The 21,809-nt window shown below is 41.5% G+C and overlaps 1 protein-coding gene across 1 annotated transcript in view; it reads left to right on the forward strand.

The window, feature by feature from the left end:
* The window catches only part of LOC103346384 (WW domain-containing adapter protein with coiled-coil-like), a 53,549-nt gene extending 31,988 nt beyond the window's left edge, over nucleotides 1-21,561 (forward strand). The window contains exons 4-6 of the mRNA XM_070054994.1: nucleotides 133-245; nucleotides 18,363-18,608; nucleotides 21,332-21,561. Coding sequence (XP_069911095.1) covers nucleotides 133-245; nucleotides 18,363-18,608; nucleotides 21,332-21,546 — 574 coding nt within the window. The 3' untranslated portion in view covers nucleotides 21,547-21,561. The remainder of the gene's footprint in view (nucleotides 1-132; nucleotides 246-18,362; nucleotides 18,609-21,331) is intronic.
* The last annotated feature ends 248 nt before the right edge of the window (nucleotides 21,562-21,809 follow it).

Genomic DNA, 21,809 nt, shown 5'->3' on the forward strand with positions numbered 1-21,809 from the left:
ATACCAGATAAATTATAGACCATATTCAGTTCTTTGATTTTGTATATACTGTTTGAATATTTGGCAGGAGCTATTATGGGTACCCATGTCCTTGATGTGATTTTTATGAGCTTATCTATTTTCTATTTTTAGAGAACAGAGACAAAAAGAAGCAAACAAGATGGCAGTTAATAGCTTCCCGAAAGATAGAGATTACAGAAGAGAGGTGATGCAGGCGACAGCCACTAGTGGGTTTGCCAGTGGAAGTAAGTATTAATTTTGTCTCTAACCACTGTAATGTTGGATTATTCCTGTCATTCATACATCACAAATCTGTGCATCGCTATGCATTAATTAAAGTAAATAGAACCAGCACTCTGCTTAGTCTTTCCTACCCAGCCTCCCCTAGCTTGTGTCTTGAGAAGTGAAGGGTACACAGTAGAATAGGACATGTGTGCCTATCTCACCACCCATAGTGGCTACAATGTGATCAGGATGGTAGCTGATAAAATCTTATGTTTGGGATTGGCTTTTCTATCCAGATACAAAACCGAGTGGATTTCAATCCAGTAATTGAATCATGGGTACAGGCATAGTGACATAATGACTGTTATCAATGAGAGACTTGTTTGTTTGGATGTAGATAGTTTAACTCAGGATTTTTTACTTACAGTGGCCTAAATGTATACCCATACAATAATTTTTGTTTCACTTCCAGTACAGTTAATAAATTGCATGAGACAGTGCTTTATTATAAAATAGGCTTTGTGCTAGATGGTGCTCTTCTGTCCCCTCCCTGCCCCCTGCTGTAGGCCATAGGGCACTTTTAAGTGTTATGAGCATGTTTGAGGTGGGCTAGGCAAAGCTGTGATTTTTGGTAGGTTGGGTGTTATTAAATGCATTTTCAATTTAATGATCTTTTCAACTTAACAGGTTTGTCAGGGTGTAACCCCTTTGTAAGTGGAAAATGTGTGCATTTCTCCCTGATCGTAGGTCTGTCTGACATCTCTGTGTGGAGCATGTACAAAAGTAATAAAAATGCTTCCTAAAAAACTTTTATAGAGCCCTTTGTTCTAAGGCACTCGTCTATAAACCAAATTGCAGGCATGTCCTACTGTTCTTTTGAAAGCAAATTTATTGCAAATAAATAGAATGGTTTTTAGCAAACATTATACATTTGTTTTTTGATTTGTTTTCTAAATTTGAAGTTTCACTTGCAGATATTCTATTCCCAGTGTTGTCTTCTGCCCAGAATGAAATTTAAATTTCATGTAGAATTCTTGGGTTCTTTACTGAGCTTTGGGTTTGAAAAGAATTTAAAAATGATGGGTTCTGGAAATTCTTAGACTTGAGCATTTGAATCCTGCTTCTGTAACTTAACAAAAACTAGGGGTGTTTTTTTTAACTTTTATTTAATGAATATAAATTTCCAAAGTACGGCTTATGGATTACAATGGCTTCCCCCCCATAACGTCCCTCCCACCCGCAACCCTCCCTTTTCCCACTTCCTATCCCCTTCAATTCACATCAAGATTCATTTTCGATTCTCTTTATATACAGAAGATCAGTTTAGCATACATTAAGTAAAGATTTCAACAGTTTGCTCCCACACAGAAACATAAAGTGAAAACTAATAGATGATTTTTTAAATAATGATGAAACCAGATCAGACCTATTGTCATGTTTAATCCCAGTGAGAGTCAAGTTGGGAATTGATAATTTCTTTTTTTTTTTTTTTTTTACAGAAGATCAGTTTAGTATACATTAAGTAAAGCTTTCAACAGTTTGCACCCCCATAGAAACACAAAGTGAAATATACTGTTTGAGTACTTGTTACAGCATTAAATCTCAATGTACAGCACATTAAGGACAGAGATGCTACATGAGGAGTAAGTGCACAGTGACTCCTGTTGTTGACTTTACAAATTGACACTCCTGTTTATGGCATCAGTAATCTCCCTATGCTCCAGTCATGAGTTTCCAAGGCTATGGAAGCCCCTTGAGTTCACCGACTCTTATCTTATTTAGACAAGGTCATAGTCAAAGTGGAGGTTCTCTCCTCCCTTCAGAGAAAGGTACCTCCTTCTTTGAAGACCTGTTCTTTCCACTGGGATCTCACTCACAGAGATCTTTCATTTAGGTTTTTTTTTTTCCCCCAGAGTGTCTTGGCTTTCCATGCCTGAAATACTTTCATGGGCTTTTCAGCCAGATCCGAATGCCTTTAGGGCTGATTCTGAGGCCAGAGTGCTGTTTAGGACATCCGCCATTCTATGAGTCTGCTGTGTATCTCGCTTCCCATGTTGGATCACTCTCCCCTTTATGTATTCTATCGGTTAGTATTAGCAGGTATTAGACTTGTTTATGTGCTCCTTTGACTCTTAGTCCTTTCATTATGATCAATTGTGAACTGAAATTGATCACTTGGACTAGTGAGATGGCATTGGTACATGCCACCTTGATGGGATTGAATTGGAATCCCCTGGTATGTTTCTAACTCTACCATTTGGGGCAAGTCAGCCTGAGCATGTCCCAAATTGTACATCTCTTCCCTCTCTCATTCCCACTCTTATGTTTAACAGGGATCACATTTCAGTTAAATTTTAACACTTAAGAATAACTGTGTATTAATTACAGAATTAAACCAGTCACATTAAGTAGAACAGACAAAAAAAAAAAACTACTAAGAGGGATAATGTATTAAGTTGTTCATAAATAGTCAGGGCTATGCTGATCAAGTCACCGTTTCTCATAGTGTCCATTTCACTTCAACAGGTTTCCTTTTTGGTGTTCAGTCAGTTGTCACCGATCAGGGAGAACATATGGTATTTGTCCCTTTGGGACTGGCTTATTTCACTCAGCAGGATGTGTTCCAGATTCCTCCATTTTGTTGCAAATGACTGGATTTCGTTGTTTCTTACTGCGGTATAGTATTCTGAAGAGTACATATCCCATAATTTCTTTATCCAGTCTACCGTTGATGGGCATTTAGGTTGGTTCCAGGTCTTGGCTATTGTGAATTGCGCTGCAATAAACATTAATGTACAGACTGCTTTTTTGTTTGCCAATTTCATTTCCTTTGGGTAAATTCCAAGGCGTGGGATGGCTGAGTCGAACAGTAGAGTTATCTTCAGGTTTCTGAGGAATCTGCAGACTGACTTCCATAGTGGCTTGATCAGTTTGCATTCCCACCAACAGTGGGTTAGTGTCCCTTTTTCCTCACATCCTCGCCAGCATCTGTTGTTGGTAGATTTCTGTATGTGAGCCATTCTAACCGGGGTGAGGTGAAACCTCATTGTGGTTTTGATTTGCATTTCCGTGATTGCTAGTGATCTTGAACATTTTTTCATGTGCCTGTTGGCCATTTGGATTTCCTCTTTTGAAAAATGTCTATTGAGGTCCTTGGCCCATCTCTTAAGTGGGTTGTTTGTTTTGTTGTTGTGGAGTTTCTTGATCTCTTTGTAGATTCTGGTTATTAACCCTTTATCTGTTGCATAGTTTGCAAATATTTTTTCCCATTCTGTCGGTTGTCTCTTCACTCTCCTGACTGTTTCTTTTGCAGTACAGAAACTTCTCAATTTGATGCAATCCCAATAGTTGATTTTGGCTTTGACTGCCTGTGCCTCCCGGGTCTTTTCTAGAAACTCTTTGCCTGTGCCAATATCTTGAAAGGTTTCTCCAATGTTCTCTAATAAGTTGATGGTGTCAGGTCATAGATTTAGGTCTTTAATCCATGTTGAGTGGATTTTTGTGTAAGGTGTAAGGTCTTGCTTCATGCTTCTGCACGTGGAAATCCAATTTTCCCAGCACCATTTATTGAATAGACTGTCCTTGCTCCAGGAATTGGTTTTAGATCCTTGATCAAATATAAGTTGGCTGTAGATGTTTGGGTTGATTTCTGGTGTTTCAATTCTGTTCCATTGGTCTATCCATCTGTTCTGTTTCTGTAGCAGTACCATGCTGTTTTGATTACAACTGCCCTGTAGTATGTCCTGAAATCTGGTATTGAGATGCCTCCGGCTTTGTTTTTGTTGTACAGGATTGCTTTAGCTATTCGAGGTCTCTTGTGCCTCCATATGAATTTCAGCATCATTTTTTCTAGATCTGAGAAGAAGGTCTTCGGTATCCTGATTGGGATTGCATTGAATCTATAAATTGCTTTTGGGAGAATGGACATTTTGATGATGTTGATTCTTCCAATCCATGAGCATGGAAGATTTTTCCATTTTTTGGTATCCTCTTCTATTTCTTTAAGATTTTGTAATTCTCATCGTAGAGATCTTTAACGTCCTTGGTTAAGTTTATTCCAAGGTATTTGATTGTTTTTGTAGCTATTGTGAATGGGATTGATCTTAGCAGTTCTTCCTCAGCCGTGGCATTGCTTGTGTATACAAAGGCTGTTGATTTTTGTGCGTTGATTTTATATCCTGCCACTTTGCCAAACTCCTCTATAAGTTCCAATAGTCTCTTAGTAGAGTTCTTTGGATCCTCTAAGTAAAGAATCATATCGTCTGCAAAGAGGGATAGTTTGACTTCTTCCTTCTCAATTTGTATTCCTTTAATTTCTTTTTCTTGTTTGATGGCTCTGGCTAGAACCTCCAGAACTATGTTAAATAGCAGTGGTGAGAGTTGGCATCCCTGTCTGGTACCAGATCTCAGTGGAAATGCTTCCAACTTTTCCCCATTCAATAGGATGCTGGCCGTGGGTTTTTCATAAATTTCTTTGATTATGTTGAGGAATGCTCCTTCTATACCCAATTTGCTTAGAGTTTTCATCATGAAAGGGTGTTGAATTTTATCGAATGCTTTCTCTGCATCTATTGAGATAATCATATGGTTTTTCTTCGCAGTCTGTTAATGTGGTGAATCACATTGATTGATTTGCGAATGTTGAACCATCCCTGCATACCAGGGATAAATCCCACTTGGTCTGGGTGGATGATTTTTCTGATGTGTTGTTGTATTCTATTGGCGAGAATTTTATTGAGGATTTTTGCATCTATGTTCATCAGGGATATTGGTCTATAATTTTCTTTCAGTGCTGCATCTTTCTCTGGCTTAGGGATTAAGGTGATGCTGGCTTCATAGAAAGAATTTGGGAGGATTCCCTCTTTTTGATTGTTCTGAATAGTTTGAGAAGAAATGGGATTAGTTCTTCTTTAAATGTCAGATAGAATTCAGCAGTGAATCCATCTGGTCCTGGGCTTTTCTTTGTTGGGAAGGCCTTTATTACTATTTCAATTTCTGTTTCAGTTATGGGTCTATTTAGGTTTTCTATGTCTTCATGGTTCAATTTAGGTAGATTGCATGTGTCCAGGAATCTATCCATTTCTGATAGATTTTCCTGTTTGCTGGCATACAAGTCCTTGTAGTAATTTCTGATGATTCTTTTTATTTCTGTGGTATCTGTTGTTACGTTTCCTTTTTCATCTCTGATTTTATTGATTTGGGTCTTTTCTCTTCTTTTTTTAGTTAGTTGGGCCAATGGGGTGTCAATTTTGTTTATTTTTTCAAAAAACCAGCTTCTTGCTTGGCTGATTTTTTGTATTTTTTTTTTTTGGATTCAATCCTGTTAATTTCTTCTCTGGTTTTAATTATTTCTCTTCTCCCACTAGATTTGGGTTTGGTTTGCTGCAGTTTTTCTAGGTCCTTGAGATGCGCTGAAAGCTCATTTATTTGCTACCTTTCCAATTTCTTGATATAGGCACCTATTGCTATAAATTTGCCTCTCAATACTGCTTTTGCTGTATCCCATAAGTTTTGATATGTTGTGTTGTTATCCTCATTTACTTTCAGAAAGTTTTTGATTTCTCTTTTGATTTCTTGAATGACCCAGTGTTCATTCAGGAGCATTTGTTCAGTCTCCATGTGTTTGCATACTTTCTAGGGTTTCCTGAATTGCTAATTTGCAGCTTCATTCCTCTGTGGTCTGAGAAGCTGCATGTATGATTCTAATTCTTTTAAATTTGCTGAGACTTGCTTTATGGCCTAGTATGTGATCAATCCTAGAGAAGGTTCCATGCACTGCTGAGAAGAATGTGAAGTCTTTAGATGTAGGATTGAAAGTTCTGTAGATATCTGTTGGATCCATTTGGGCAATAGTGTCGATTAAATCTGCTGTTTCCTTGTTGATCTTCTGTCCGGATGATCTGTCTATTTATGAGAGTGGAGTATTGAAGTCCCCCAGTACTATTGTATTGGAATCTAAATCTCCCTTTAAGTCCCTTAACATATCTTTTAAATAGACTGGTGCCCTGTAATTAGGTGCATATACATTGATAATAGTTACATCTTCATGTTGAATTGAACCCTTAATCATTATATAGTGTCCCTCTTTGTCTCTCTTAACAGTTTTTGTATTAAAGTTTATTTTGTCTGATATTAATATGGCTACACCTGCTTTTTTTGGTTTTTGTTGGCATGGAATATCTTTTTCCAACCTTTCACTTTCAGTCTGCATGCATCTTTGTTAGAGAGATGTGTTTCTTGTAGGCAACAAATAGTTGGGTTGTGTTCCTTGAGCCAATCAGCCAATCGGTGTCTTTTAACTGAAGAGTTAAGACCATTAATGTTCAATGTGACTATTGATACGTAGTGACTTTGCCCTGCCATTTTCCCGGAGATATTTTCTAGTATATGCTTTGAGCTTCCCATGCTCTTTTACTGATAGGTTTTCTTCCTTTACCTTCTTTCATATTGATGGCCGTGTTTCTGTGTTTCTGAGTGTAGCACATCTTTAAGTATCTTTTGCAGGGCCAGACGAGTGGCGGCAAAGTCTTTCAATTTCTGTTTGCTATGAAAGGTTTTTATTTCACCTTCATTCACAAATGAGAGCTTAGCAGGATATAATATTCTGGGCTGGCAATTTTTCTCTCTTAGCACCTGTGCTATGTCTCGCCATTCCCTCCTAGCCTGTAGTGTTTCTGATGAGAAGTCTGCTGTGAGTCTAATTGGAGATCCTCTGAGAGTAATCTGACGTTTCTCTCTTGCACATTTTAGGATCTTTTCTTTATGTTTCACTGTGGTAAGTTTAATTACCACGTGTCATGGTGAGGATCTCTTTTGGTCAGGTTTATTGGGGGTTCTATGAGCTTCCTGTACTAGGATGTCTCTGTCCTTCTCCAAACCTGGAAAGTTCTCTGCTAGTATCTCACTAAAAAGGCCTTCTAATCCTTTCTCTCTCTCCATGCCTTCAGGAACTCCTAGAACTCGAATGTTGGTTTTTTAATAGTATCCTGTAGATTCCCAACAATATTTTTTAGATTTCTAATTTCCTCTTCTTTTCTTTGGTTTGACTGTATGTTTTCCTGTGCTCTATCTTCTAAGCCCGATATTCTCTCTTCTGCTTCACCCATTCTGTTTTTAAGGCTTTCTAATGTGTTTGTCATTTGATCTATTGAGCTCTTCATTTCATTTTGATTTCTCTTCACTATCACACTTTCCTGTTCTACTAGTTTCTGCGTTTCATTTTGATTCTTCCTTAAAATTTCATTTTCACGAGAGAGATTTTCAATCCTGTCCAAGAAGGATTTCTGTAGTTCAAGGATTTGCTTTTGAAAACTTCTAAATGTTCTTATCATAATTTTTTTGAAATCCGTATCTTGCATTTCTTCTATCTCATCATCTTCATAATCTTGGCTTGGGGTGTTTTGTTTATTTGGAGGCATCATAGTGTCATCATTGATCTTGTTCTTTCGATTTCTGTGTTTGTTGCTTGGCATAGTTAATTCTTCTTTCGTCACTGTGCATTTTTTTTAATTTTTTTTTTATTTTATACTATGTCTGTGTTAAGTGGACTGCCTGCTGTTGGAGGAGACTTGGAGGCTTGAGATGGGTGTGGCCTGAGAGCTCTGCTTGGTTCTTCCGGGTTACGGGTGTGCAAAGGTGACACCCTCAGGTTATGCATGGTAAATCTCTCTCTTTTTATTTATTTATTTTATTTATTCAGGAGGTAAGTAATACCACACTGTGCAGAATTGATGGTATTTAGCTTCCGATCTCTGGCTTCTACCCAAAGAGTCTGTGCAGGCTCTGTTTCTCTTCTGGACTCCCACTGGGTTGCCTAGGCTACTGAATTGTAGTGACTCAGTTCCTTAGCCCTCCCCTGTTGTTATGTAAATGCAGAGAGGGGGCCTGCTCTTTGTCTCTTGCAAACTCTTGCAAACTCTTGCAAGCCTTGCAGCCTTGCAACCTTTGCAAGGTTGGCGGAGAGAGAAACCTCCCACCTTTTTCCTTCTCTCCTGTAGTCAGTCTGGTGCACTTTCCCGCTGCCCTCTAGATTCTGACCGCCTTTTCCCCGCCAATGTCTCGGGTTATTGAGCTCACCTCCCCTTCCAGCGCCGATGTGTGGGCTCGGAGCCCTGGGCGTCCCAACTCTCCCCGCTGGTGTCTGTGTGACATCTACTCCCCTTCCTGCACTGGCGTGCAGACCCTGCGGCTCCCGCAGCTCGGCTTCTGCACGGTGGGCGACCTTGTTCTCCCAGTAGGTCCTCCGAGTCACAGCCACTAGATCCAGAAGAGTTTCCTCTGCAATTTTTTCCTGATCCTTTTTCTGAAGCTACCATAGCTCCCCTTTTATTAAACTAAATTTTCCCGGACTATTGGTGCACGCCCTCACTATTCCGCCATCTTGGCTCCACCCCCCGGGGTGTGTTTTGATTTTAGGAAGGAATGCTGATTATTTGGGGGAAAATTACTTAAGATAAAACATAGTTCTGGATGACTGTTTGAAATGTTCTCCTAGGAACATTAAAATTTTAAATTTATTAATGAAATTATACTCAGTTTTTAGAAAACATTGATTTAAGGTAACTGGAAATTAAAGAACACTATTTTGTGACAGAAGACTTGGGTTTCATATTAAGTAATTGACTTTTGGCAAACAAAATCAAGACAGCACACCTCCTCACACCCCCTTGTTTGAGAGACAGAGAATGCTTCCATCTGCTGGTTTCTCCCTGAGTGTCCTCAGCCTGCACTGGGCATTGCCGAAGCCTGGGGCTAGGCACTCTGAGTCAGCTCTCCCACACTGAGTGACAGAGGCCCCACACTGAAGTCTTCGTCACTGCACAGGATCATCGGGATCTGCACAGGAGGCTTTCCTTTTGAAGTAAATGAGTAGCACCCAGCTTCCGGGCATTCTGATCAAACTGAGGGGGTACATACATAGAGGATTATTGAGATGAAAAACACCCCCCCTCTTTTTTTTAAGTAAGTAGATGTGTTGGCACAGCAGGTGTCTTGTCCTGCTGGCTAGATCCTGAAGTTGTGCAGTACTGGATTGGGCCAAGCTTCTTTATTTAGTGGGTGAGGATCCCAAAGAAGAGAAAGAGCAGAGCCTAATACCTTTTTTTGAAAATAACCTCTTTCCCTTTGGGTATAATAAATGAAGGGAGAAATTAGCAAGATCTGACAGAAAGTTAAAATAACTATTTTTATGTTTTTAAATTGTTTATCTGTATGTATCTGTTTCTTAGACTCAGTAGTTTTATTGCTTTTTTCTTTATGACCTTTTAAAAAAGATTTGAAAGGCAGAGTTATAGCAAGAGAGAGAGATCTTCCATCCACCGATTCATTCCCAAATGGCTGCAGTGTCTGGGCCAGGCCAAAGCCAGGAGCTTCATCCAGGTCTCATGAGGGTGGCAGGGGCCCAAGCATTTGTATACCACTGCTTTCCCAGGTGCATTAGGAGAGAGCTGAATGGGAAGTGGAGGAGCCAGGATTTGAGTTGGCTCTCTGATCTGAGATGCTGGTGTCACAGGCAGTGGTTTAACCTGCTGTGCTACAACACCAGCCCCTTCGTCATGATTGCAAAGGAAGGCATTTTTATTTAAAAAAAATTAGAGGACAGGTAAGGTTTTTTTTTAAACCCTAAGACATAGTAACATTTTGGGAATTATCCCTTTTTTGTTTGTGCATATAAATTTTGTGTTGAAATTACATATGTAGCTTTTATACCAAAAATGGAATTGTATATTACTGGCTTTGAGCTGTTTTTCCCCCAGTAATATTTCAGGGCTGTGTTTTTATGTGCATTTGTAATTGCATATTTGCTCTCTTGTCTGCCCAGTATTGCATTGTTTTGATGTACCTTCTTTATCCGTGGACATGTGGGTAGTTTTCATCCTTTTCTGCTATAAATGAAATTGTGGTTCTTACCTGCACACTTAAGCTGATTCCTAAGCAAATGAGGGTTTAGTGGGTCTGTGGCCATGTTGAAATGAAATTCTGCTCTAACACCTTTTTTCCTTGGCATTTTAAAATGGTTGAGAAGGGACTTCACTTTGTATCATTGCTTTTTCCTTTTTAGTGATCAAGTGAGCTGTAGTTGCTGTGGTAGTAATGGTCAGTAAGCCATTTAAGTGTTTGAGTTTGCCTATCAAAAAATGTTGGCAGTTTTCCTTTATGTCCAATCCATGGGGTGAGGCTGAAAACCTGTTGGTGACTACCCACAGAAGTGTGATGGCTAAGAGGGGGAAGGCTTGGGAAGATACATTAAGTTTTGAAGGATATGTTAGTACAACTTGACATTGAAAAGCTTATGAGTAGAATGTTTCCATCTCTAAACTGTGGCTTGTTAGAGTGAAAGCTGTGTGTTTCGAGAAACCTTGTTGGGGTTTCTCTTAGCATTGGTGGCATTTTTAAGTCTGGCAGGTCTTGGTTGTGGGAAGCTGTCTTGGTGTATGTTGTTGAACCCAACACCCTGCGTGTACTTGCTAGGTGCTAGCAGCGTATTCCCAGGGGGCTGTTTACACACAATTAGCTACCTCAGTGCCTTGTGTTTAGAGTTATGATAGCAGGCTGTGTGGCAGTGGCTTCCTTGGATCCTCTAATGCCCCCCCACACTGCTTTTTAACACTTAGAAATAGTACAAGTATGATTTTTAATGTTCATCTTGAGTATATTTAATACATTTGACTATAGCATATGAACTGGAAATGTAATTTTCTTAGTCAAGAAAATGAAAAGTTCTAGGTAGTAAAGTGGTAGGACTGAGGGTGATATTATTCCTATTCAAACAGAAGGTTTCTATTGTAATAAAAACTCTGGAATAAAACTGAGTATTTTATGTCCATGGAGGTTGATAGTTTATGATGCAATGGCGTTACAGGCTGGGATACCTGAGTCTACTAATTTTATATATTGTCACTGTTAAAAGACCTTGGGTTTTGATGTGATTGGCATTTTTGACTATCCCAGTGCCTTTTATTGTGTTATGACACAGTGGTTGTGTACTGACAGATTTAAAATTGACTTGCAGTTTGAGTGTGTGGCTTTCTTTGCTATACTGGTCTTTGAATTGGAAAAAGCAGTAGTGAATGGGAGTGGTGGAGCATCATATACTGGAATGTTAGTGTTTCCTTGGTTACTTTAATTCCAGTTACTGATGGGCATTTTGAAGTTCAGGGTAGAGACTTTTTTTGGTAAATATAAACTTAGTGAACGTGATTGTCCAGATTTTCCTTTTGTCATGTTGTTTTGTGGAAACAGTGCTTCCCATCAATTTATGGATAGAGCTTAGACTTTCCAGTGCCTATTTCTGAATTTAAAATTTTTTTGGTTTTAGATTGAGAGAGGATCTGTTTTAATGTAATCGGTGATACCAGTTTGTAGGATTTCTATTTTCAGATAGCATTATCTGAAAGTAACATGATTTTGTTACTCTGGTGTTTGTTAGTATTAAGAAAGCTGAATTGGTTTACATACTAGATGGTGTGCTCAGTCATCTTACATGAGGCCATTTACATTCTGGCATAAACTACTTTAGAGCCGCTGTTTAGTACCATAGTATTTAGAGGAAGCAGGCTAATAAAGTCGATATTTCTTTGCAGTTGAACCACTGTGGATAATTTAATTTGAATTTATGGTCCATATTGTGGGGAGCAATCCGGACTGGACTAAGTTACTGAAATTAAGACTTATTCTATGCATCTGCTCTCCCACAATATGGCGCTGGGAGAGAAGTAAACAGCTTCCGCACAGCTGCCTCCAGTTCAACCAATTAACTGTAGGACTTGCTCCTGATTGGAGAGCAGCGTACTCGGCGTGTGGGAAGCCGAGTTGGGATTGGCGGAGGAGGACTATAAAGGAGGAGAGAGACGGCATGCACCAGGAACATCTAAGGGGAACACCTGTGCAGCCCCCGAGAAAGCCGGCCGGCGGTGTGCCGCTCCCCTGCGGAAGTGGGGAATGTGGCCAGGGGGAACTGCCCTTCCACGGAGGTGGAAGGGATAGTAGCCAACCCGGGAAGAACCAGCAGCAAACCCGGGGAGGGCCGAGCAGACGAAAGAACAGCGCAGGGTCCTGTGTCGTTCCTCCACGAAGAGGGGGAGCGACATAATGGTGCCGTGACTCGGATAGGAAGCCTAGGCAGGGTTCAGTGTCGTTGCTCCACGAAGAGGGGGAGCGACATAATGGTGCCGTGACTCGGATAGGAAGCCTAGGCAGGGTTCAGTGTCGTTCCTCCACGAAGAGGGGGAGCGACATAATGGTGCCGTGACTCGGATATGAAGCCTAGGCAGGGCTTAGTGTCGTTCCCCCATGAAGACGGGGAGCGACATAATGGTGCCGTGACTCGGATAGGAAACCTAGCTCGGATAGGAAACCTAGGACGGATAGGAAACCTAGGAGGGAAAGACAGGGAAGAAGCAGGAAAATACCGGAGAGAGAGACTAGCAAAGAGCCTAGGTGCCGGAAGAAGCTATTGAAAGCCTAGGCAGAGACTCGGATATGGACTGTGAGAAAGAAGTTAGGATTTAAAGTGAAAGCAAGAAGAAACTTAGACTCAGATACGGACTGCAGGTTGAAAGTGAAAGTGAAACCTATAAGAAACTTAGACTCGGATACGGACTGTGGGGAGTAGCCAGGAGAAATGAGAGGAATATTGTTGGAAGAAAACTTAAGGAAACATACCGGGTAGAGAAAAATGTTAGGGAGGATGAAGCCGCGAGTGCAGGCCGAGGCGGAGATATAAGCCACCTTGGAATTCTTCAAGTCACCCCGGGGAGCAAGAGGCGAAGATCTGGAACCAGAGGCAGAGACGTGGGCCGCCAGGTTGAAATTCGCCAGGTTAGTCCGGGGAACTTGGACTGAATGCCGGTGGTGGCGGAAACATTCGCGGAAGCTGCCGCGTGCAGAGAGAGCACGGGGCGTGAATAGATGGGGAACGCCGGGGCTGGCGCGAGGCCGTGGTGCGGGCGCGAAGTGCGTGGAGACCGCGGAGCGTGCGCGCAGAGCCGTGAACCCGCCGGCGGGGCGAGGCGCCGGGAAGCCGCGCAAAGCCGGGAAGCCGCGCAGATCGGAGAAGCGCGGGCTGAAGCGGCTCAGAGCCGGGAAGCCGCCGAGAAGCAGTCTCGGGGCGGGCGCCGGGAAGCCGCAAGGATAAGAGAAACAGAAGTTTAGAAGTAAGATGAGAGAAATAGGAATGTTGGAAGATAGAAGTAAAATGGGAGAAATAGGAATGCCCGGAGATAGAGAAATAGAAAGGCCTCCCCTCAACATGCCAATGAGAAAGCTTGGATTCGGTCTGCCTGATTAAGTGAGGCGATGAGCACCTGGGCGGCTAGCAGCTTATGCGCCGCAGGTCACCGAAGACAGGCACGAAGTAACATCAGTAAGGCTTCCCCACGATGCAACAATTAGGAGGCTTGGATTCGGTCTGCCTGATTTAAGGCGGTAAGCACCAGCAAGCAGCTCGACCAAAGCATGAGCTGCAGGTCACCGAAGATAGGCACAAACCAACACTAATAAGTCTCCCCCACAATACGGCAATGAGAAGGCTTGGATTCGGTTTGGAGCTCTGATACCATACCACAGCATGGATGAGCCTTGAGGAACAAGGCAGCAACACAAGGATAAATATGGGTCTGGTTGCGTGTAGATGCCGCGCCTCGAGTGGGTAAATTCCTATAGAGAGAGAATAGTGGGTACAGGAGCTGGCAGGGAGTGTGAGTGAGGAGTTAACCACGTAGTGGGCAGTGTTTGGGAAGATGGACAGGTTCTGGAGTTGTATGGTGGTGGTCAGTGCACAAGACTGACATATACTTAACGTCCCTGCATTGTACACTTAGAGTGGAACATTTTGTCTGGTACATTGTACCAGCATAAAAGCATTGCAAGGATAAGATTGCCAATACATAATGAAAACTAAGGTTAAAACGTGAGCTGCTGTTTTGCCTCATGGTTAGTGACAGTTACTGTTTGGATGTGGAGAAACAGTTGGTGGGAACATGCAAGGTGGTAATGTTCATGTGGAGGTCCGTTTTTCAAAATCTGTCAAAGGTTTAAAAATGCACTAACGTTTTGTCTGTATAGTGCGAATATTTTTTCAGCTTAATGAGATGAGTTGCGAAAGTTAGTATCTTTGTTGTAAAGCAAATTTATGTACATTTATAAATACATGGAAAAGGTTCTGAAAGGATACATGCCTAAAGATACTCACTATGTGTATGTAAAGTAACTTGAAATGCAAATCATAGGAAGCCACGGAGCAGGAGCAGACTGGGCTGGCTGCCTTGTTTTCTCTGCTACACTTACTGTGTCGTTTGCTTTCCTTCAAAACGTGTTCCACGTCTCCTGTGGAGCACCACTGCAGAGGGTAGAAAGCAGACTGAGCTTTAGTGTCCTGCTCAGTGTTACACACCGTCAGAACCCTAGGAAGTTAATGATAAAAGTGCTGTTTTTATCAACATCTTTTTAGATTGTATTGTGTATCACAAAGAAAAATAGCTCACAAAGAAACTTTGGTTTATGTTCTTTGGGGTATTTTAAAAGGATCCTTAGAATAGTTGCGATGCTATTCTAGGTTCAGTCTTTAATACGTTGTAGTAACAAGTACTTTTGCAGTTTCCTTCCCCCTTCTGGCAGTAACTGGAAATACACATCAGTTCATAATTACAAGCATAAAAGGAGGGAAAGCAGTTTTACCTATTCAAACAGGATATACAGTGGATGACACAGTTGTGTGTGTTGCAGAATTGGTTAGAGGCCTAAAGTCACAGAGATGTCAACTGGAAAAGTAAGTTTAAAATGTATTCAAAAGAGATTAAGAAATGGAGCATGCATAGATAGGTGCCCATGCCTGTGTAGCAGAACCAGGTGTCCAGTCAACGAATCTATGTTGGTGTCATTCTGGTGCCAGATCCAATTCTTGCACTAGGGCTGACCGAGGCAAATAAAGCAAGATTTCGTTCCTGCAGGAGCTATGGTGAAGTAGAAGGGAGGGAACATTACTGTTGTTACACCGTAAAAAGGTGCTGGGCAGTGTGGTGGATCTGAGGGCTCTCTGGGCACAGGGGAGTGCTACCCAACCAGCACCTTCAGTATGAAGCTTGGACTCGCATTGCTACATTTGTGTTACATTCAGGTACATGTGTACTTTGAAGCATCTGATGGAACAAACTTTGAATAAGCTGCAGCTCTCTGAAGGGGTGTTTATGTGGTGTGTCGGTGTGGGAGGCCTGGAGGCTGTGACAGATGGGGAGCGTGGCATTCCGAGACCCTGTCTGAACAGTCTCAGCTCTCTCTGGTTTCGTTCTTACTCCACTCTGTACTCTGCCTTGCCTTGTGCCATCTTTTACAATTTTTTTGGAGGTTTACTCTGTTTCTTCAGAGTCTCACGTTGAACTTTTCATGGGTCCCTAGGGTCATCAGATAGAGGCGAGGGCCCTAACCTTCCGAGGTGATTCTGTTCCTGTTTATTGAGAACTTACATGTAAAACCAAACCTTTTAGCAGAGAACTACCGACTTCCAGAGATGTCCTTTCCCCAGTGGTCGCCCACGTCTGAAGAAGACTCCTCTGATTTCCACACTGATTTTCTCATTTGTAATTTCTCACAAAATTGAAAAAGTCAGTCGTCAGGACAAATAACCCTGTTGTAATTGGAAATTAGGGGTGTTGAAGTGTTTGTTACTTTTGTTCCTTTGAAGTGATGCATATTGGCGTTCTGATTTGGAGTGTTTCCTTTGCTTGACATGAGGGGCCAACTGAAAAATTGTTAAGGGATAGGGACCCTTTTACCTACTGAGGGCCATTTGGATATTTCTAGCATCATGCGCAGGTCATACAGAATTATCAACTTAAAAATTGGCCTGCTATGGATTTAATTTTGTGGGCCAGGGGCTGGACGGTCCTGTGTAACTTGGCAAGTCTGTGAAAAGATTGGACGGCACTCAGGCAAAATTGAAAACACCTTGCATCTCCTTCTACCTTCTTTTCTCTGTTAAAAAGAAGAAAATCTGTGAGGTGACAGAGTGAGGATAGTTTCAGAGGGCTGTAAGTACTCATTTAACTGTTCGTGCAGTAAGTAAAAACACAGATCTGAACTTCACTGTGCACGTTAATCAACATGTCCGTAAGCTGTGTGTGGAAGAACCTTGAAGGGATATGATCTGGAGAAATGTGCTGATACAACATACATGTTTTATCATTTAATTTGGGTTTATTGATATTTGTCTATCAGTCCAGACCAGCAAAAGCCAAGCACAAAGTCTGCTGGATCTAGGACCAGGCTTTTTTAAGATGCATGCCTTAGAAGAGAAGAGCGTCTTAGCCCGACCCAGTGGAGCATGGGTAGCACCAGTCTTTGAAATGAATGGAAAGCAGCTCTGAGATGTGTCATTTGTAGAGAGCTGCTGTCCCTAATTCTGATGACCATTGTGATAGTGTTGTACAAAGACTGATGGGGAGGCCCTTTTCCGTAAGCTTGCTAGTAATTTGGCGCCTGTCCAGGAATGTGAAGGATGGTGAATGTTTAGTTCTGAGAGTTGAAAATGAAGATTTAAAGTTACTGCTCAACTGTGATACTCCTGAAACCTGCATGACTTCATAACAAGTCTAAAGGTCATATGTTGTATGTGCTATCTTAACTGCCTCCAAAAAATGCTTTGACAAGTGTCCTTCTTTGGTCTTCAGACCAGCCTTGTCAGAGTGTGGAGTGTGTGTTGCTGCCTGAGGGTCTGTGTTCTTGCATTAGAGCCCTGCTGTGTTGACAATTTCGTGGCAGAAAGATGGCATTTTGTGCTCTTTGTCTTGTCTGGGCATCCATGTGCTTCCGGTGTTGTGCTGGAATAAAGCAGGTGTGGTGATCTTTCTTACAACCTGCCTTACATCTCTGAGTTCTTCTGAGGGTGTACACCTAAGCACAGAGAGTGGATCCTGAAAGGGTGTTTATGGACAGCTTTTCTAGAAATGCCAAGTGGCTCTCTGATGTGGGTCTTCTCCATTAGAAACGTGAAGTAAGCCTTGCTTTGCTTCTTGCCAACAGTTGGCATTGTTAGGCTTTACATTTTTGCTACTGTGGTGATGTAAATGAATATCTTCCTCTGTTTTATGTTTTTGTGTTCATTAATGAAGTTGAGCATATTTTTTGTTTGCATTTCTTAGCCATTCAAGTGCTTGCTAAAATCTTTTTATGTCTTGTTTTAAAAATGCTTTCCTATTGAATAGTCTTAATTTATAGAAGTTTTTAAAAATATTATGACTACTAATACTTTGGATGTAATTGTTAAGCTTTTTGAAACTATAAAAACCTTCCTTGTAGTTTTAAAAATCTTTTAAAGACTTAAATAAAAAGTTGAGTCCACCTTCAACTGATTTTATCTGACAGAACTTGTCTTGCTTATTGTGTTCTTCAGCCACCACAGGAATCTTTAGAGCATTTAGAATTTACACTACCAGCTTGTCAGATGTTTCAGAAGCACTGTTAGGGCTTTGGTTGTTGTTGCATCCAGACTCCATAAATAAGGAGTTTGAAATAGAAACTTCCAAATATTCATGATTTTCCATGTGTGTTTTATGTTTTTTAATATCTAAATACTAAACATTTTACTAGTAGAAGAGTTCATTTTAGTGCTGATAATCTTTAAATGACACAGACAGATAAAGCATGGCCTCATGTAATATTACAGCACGGAACTTTGTAGTTCTGAAACTCGGCTAATACAGAGCTCTAGTACGTGACATCCTCAGTCTGTATGGGAGGTGACTACTGTGATGTCTGTTCTGACTTGTCTTACATAGGTAGGTTGCTGCCATGGTCATAACATTTTTTTCCACCTTATTTTACTAAATATCTAAATCTAGTCACGTAGAATTGTTCCTTTATCATCATGGAAGCTGTTTCAATATGTGGTTAAAATAACTGTTCAGGACGGCATTCCCAGTAGGCAGAGCTCAGCGCTTTGTATGTCACACGTAGGAGTGCGGTATCAGGTTTTGTGACTTGCATTTATGTCACCTGGTCAGGTACTTACTGAGCACTTTGTGTGCTCCATTGTACGGACTAAATGGAATTAGACGTTTCAGATGCCAGTTCTCATACGTATGCTTGTTCTGCTTTGCCAAATTCAGGTAACTTTTTTCAGCCATATTGTCTTATTTATTTAGAATCTGCACCAGGAGACAAGGCAGTATCACATTCTTGCACAACTCCTTCCACATCTTCTGCCTCTGGACTGAATCCCACATCTGCACCTCCGACATCCGCTTCAGCAGTCCCCGTTTCTCCTGTTCCGCAGTCACCAATACCTCCATTACTTCAGGACCCAAATCTTCTTAGACAGTTGCTTCCTGCTTTGCAAGCTACACTGCAGCTTAATAATTCTAATGTGGACATATCCAAAGTAAATGAAGGTAAATTTTCATAGTAACAATGGTTATCATGTTTTTTTCCCCAAAAAGATTTGAGAGACAGACCAACAGTGAGCTCCCATCCAGCTGTTTCACTCACCAAAAGACCTGCCGTGACTGTTGGCAAGGCAGGAATAAGAGCCGGGAACAAAGTCCAGGTCTCCCGTGTAGGTAACAAGGACCCAAGTACTTGAGCTGTCTCCTGCTGCCTTCCAGCGTGTGTATTAGCAGGAAGCTGGAATTTGGAACAGAGCTGAGATTCAAAACCCAGGCATTCTTAACTGCTAGACTAAAAGCCTGCCCCCATAGTGAAAAGGTATTTAAAATGTATTTATGGGGGCCGGCACTGTGGCTCACTTGGTTAGTCCTCCACCTACAGTGCCGGCATCCCATATGGGCACCAGGTTCTAGTTCCGGTTGCTCCTCTTCCAGTCTAGCTCTCTACTGTGGCCTGGGAAGGCAGCGGAGGATGGCCCAAGTGCTTGGGCCCCTGCACCTGCATGGGAGCCCAGAAAGAAACACTTGGCTCCTGGTTTCAGATCAGCATAGCTCTGGCCGTAGCAGCCATTTGGGGAGTGAACCAATGGAAGGAAGACCTTTGTCTGTCTCACTATCTAACTCTGTCAAATTAAAAAAAAATATTGTAAAATGTGTTTGTGTTGTATAAAATTAGTAAATCTCTGCTTTAGTACTAGTCTTTTTTCCCTTATATTTGAACTTCTCAGAATTTAGAATTTATGTTCCACATAGTTTAAAGCCATGGCATATAATTGGGTTACATTTGTGTATATTTTTCAAGACTTGCTATGTATCTGGTAGTTACTAGAGATGAATCACTTCTGTAAGTGCTAAGTACTAGGAAATGAGGAGTTCAGGTAGTTATATAAAATACTTGAAACATTTTCTGAGAAAGGGGTAGGTACTGGATAAAATTTTGCCATTTTTTCCTGATTAATTACAATGTTTAATTCTGGCCTCTTAAGTATCAAAAGTACATGGTTTCCTAAGTACCATCTTTTTTCTGTTCACTCTTAATTAAAAGGTTGTTGGAATGGTATAGCTGAAGGGTTTGTGTGGCTACTTTTCTAAAAATAAAAAAAAATCATATGAAATAACAGCCATTTATCTGGTTAATCTTATATACTGCCCTGTGCACTTCCCATAAAATTGGCTAGGTTTCTGGGATAACCCACAGTTCTGAGAACACGGTCTAGTGTTTTCTAAAAAGTCTCACACTGAGGAGTTTTAATGGTAGATCTTAATTTATCTTTATTGTAAACTCACTCATTTTCTATCTACCTCAGATTATTTTTAATCTTTTTCAATATTTTTAAGAGATTTAGTTATTTGAAAGGCATAGTGACAGAGAAAGAGAGGGATCATCCATTCTCTGATTTACTTCCTATGCGGCCATGGTAGGTAGCCAATGCCTGAGCCAGGCTGATGCTAGGAGCCAGAAACTCTAGCCTAGTATCCCACATGGAGGGCAGGGGCTCAACTACTTGAGCTGTCACTGCTGCCTTCCTGGGCACATTAGCAGGAAGCTGGATCAGAAGTGGAACAGGCAGCATTTTTTTTTAAAGATTTATTTATTTATTTGAAAGAGTTCTACAAAGAGAGAAGGGGATGCAGAGAGGTCATCCATCTGCTGGTTCACTCCCCAGTTGGCCACAATGGTTGGAGCTGCACCGATCTGAAGCCAGGAGCGTCTTCTGGGTCTCCCACGTGGGTACAGGGCCCCAAGTCCTTGGGCCATCTTCCACTGCTTTCCCAGGCCATAGCAGAGAGCTGGATGGGAAGTGGAGCAGCTGGGACATTAACCAGTGCCCATATGGGATGCTGTCACTGGAGGCAGCAGCTTTACTCGCTATGCCACAGCACCGACCCCCATCTTAAATCCTTACACCCATTATATTCCATCTTCTAGGTTTTGTTTCTTTGTTGTTTATCTTGGTTCTTTTTTATTATTTTTTACTTATTTATTTGACAGGTAGAGTTATAGACACAGAGAGAGAGAGACAGAGAGAAAGGTCTTCCTTCCATTGGTTCATTCTCCAAATGGCCCCTATGGCCAGTGCTGTGCCAATCCAAAGCCAGGAGCCAGGTGCTTCCTCCTGGTCTCCCATGTGGGTGCAGGGTCCCAAGCACTTGGGCCATCCTCCACTGCCCTCCTGGGCCACAGCAGAGAGCTGGACTGGAAGAGGAGCAACCGGAACTGGAACCCACCACCCATATGGGATGCTGGTGCCACAAGGCGGAGGATTAACCAAGTGAGCCATGGCACTGGCCCCTGTTTCTCTTGTTTCAAAAATTCATTTATTTTAAAGGTAGAGTTAACCAAGAAAGATCTTCCACTCCCGAGTGACCCCAGTATCTGAGGTTAGGCCAAGCTGCTCTAGGAACTTGGAACTCAATCTGTGTCTCCCACAGGCCCCAACACTTAGACTGTCTTCTGCTACTTTCCCAGGCCCATTAGCAGGGAACTGGTTAGAAGTAGAACAGCTGGGACTGGAATCGGCACCTGTATAGGACACTGGCATTGCAGGCAGTGGCCTGACCCACTATACCACAGTGCACGCCATCACCCATTTTCTAGGTTTTTATTTCAAGAGTTCCAGTTGTAAGTGCTTCATCTGTTTTCCCAGTCCTGTTCAAGTTTCCAGGTTGTTACTAATGCTTTGTAGGCCTCTGTGCTTCTGTTTGAATTTATGAAGTAATGTTTTTAGTTCTTACAGCAGCTGTGACCCAGGCTTCACTGCGGTCCATAATTCATAAGTTTCTTACTGCTTTCAACATAACCTCTCTGATCTCTCAAGCTGCACAACTCTCAACACAAGGTATCTGTATTCTTAGAAATGTCTACAATTGTCTGGAATTTTATCAGCACTTCTTAAAAACTTCTTTAAAGATTGGCTATCTTTATTTTAGCTGGTTTTGGTAACACTAGCATTATAGTAGTATATGTATTTCCCTTTTTTAATGTTTTTAGATGATGCTTTGGAATTTATCTTAAGGTATTACTGTAAATCTGTAATATAGTGTGATTTAAGTTGCTAATAAAAGAGTTTTACTCCAAAGCTGAAGGTAAACTGCGATGTGCCCTCAATCTTCAGAAAGCATTGTTATATATTTGAAGAGCTGAAGTTTGGGCAGGTTGATGTTAGATGATTCTAAATACACACACACACACACACACACACACAT

Source organism: Oryctolagus cuniculus, chromosome 13 (assembly GCF_964237555.1).
Source record: "Oryctolagus cuniculus chromosome 13, mOryCun1.1, whole genome shotgun sequence".
Taxonomy (NCBI): Eukaryota; Metazoa; Chordata; class Mammalia; order Lagomorpha; family Leporidae; genus Oryctolagus; species Oryctolagus cuniculus.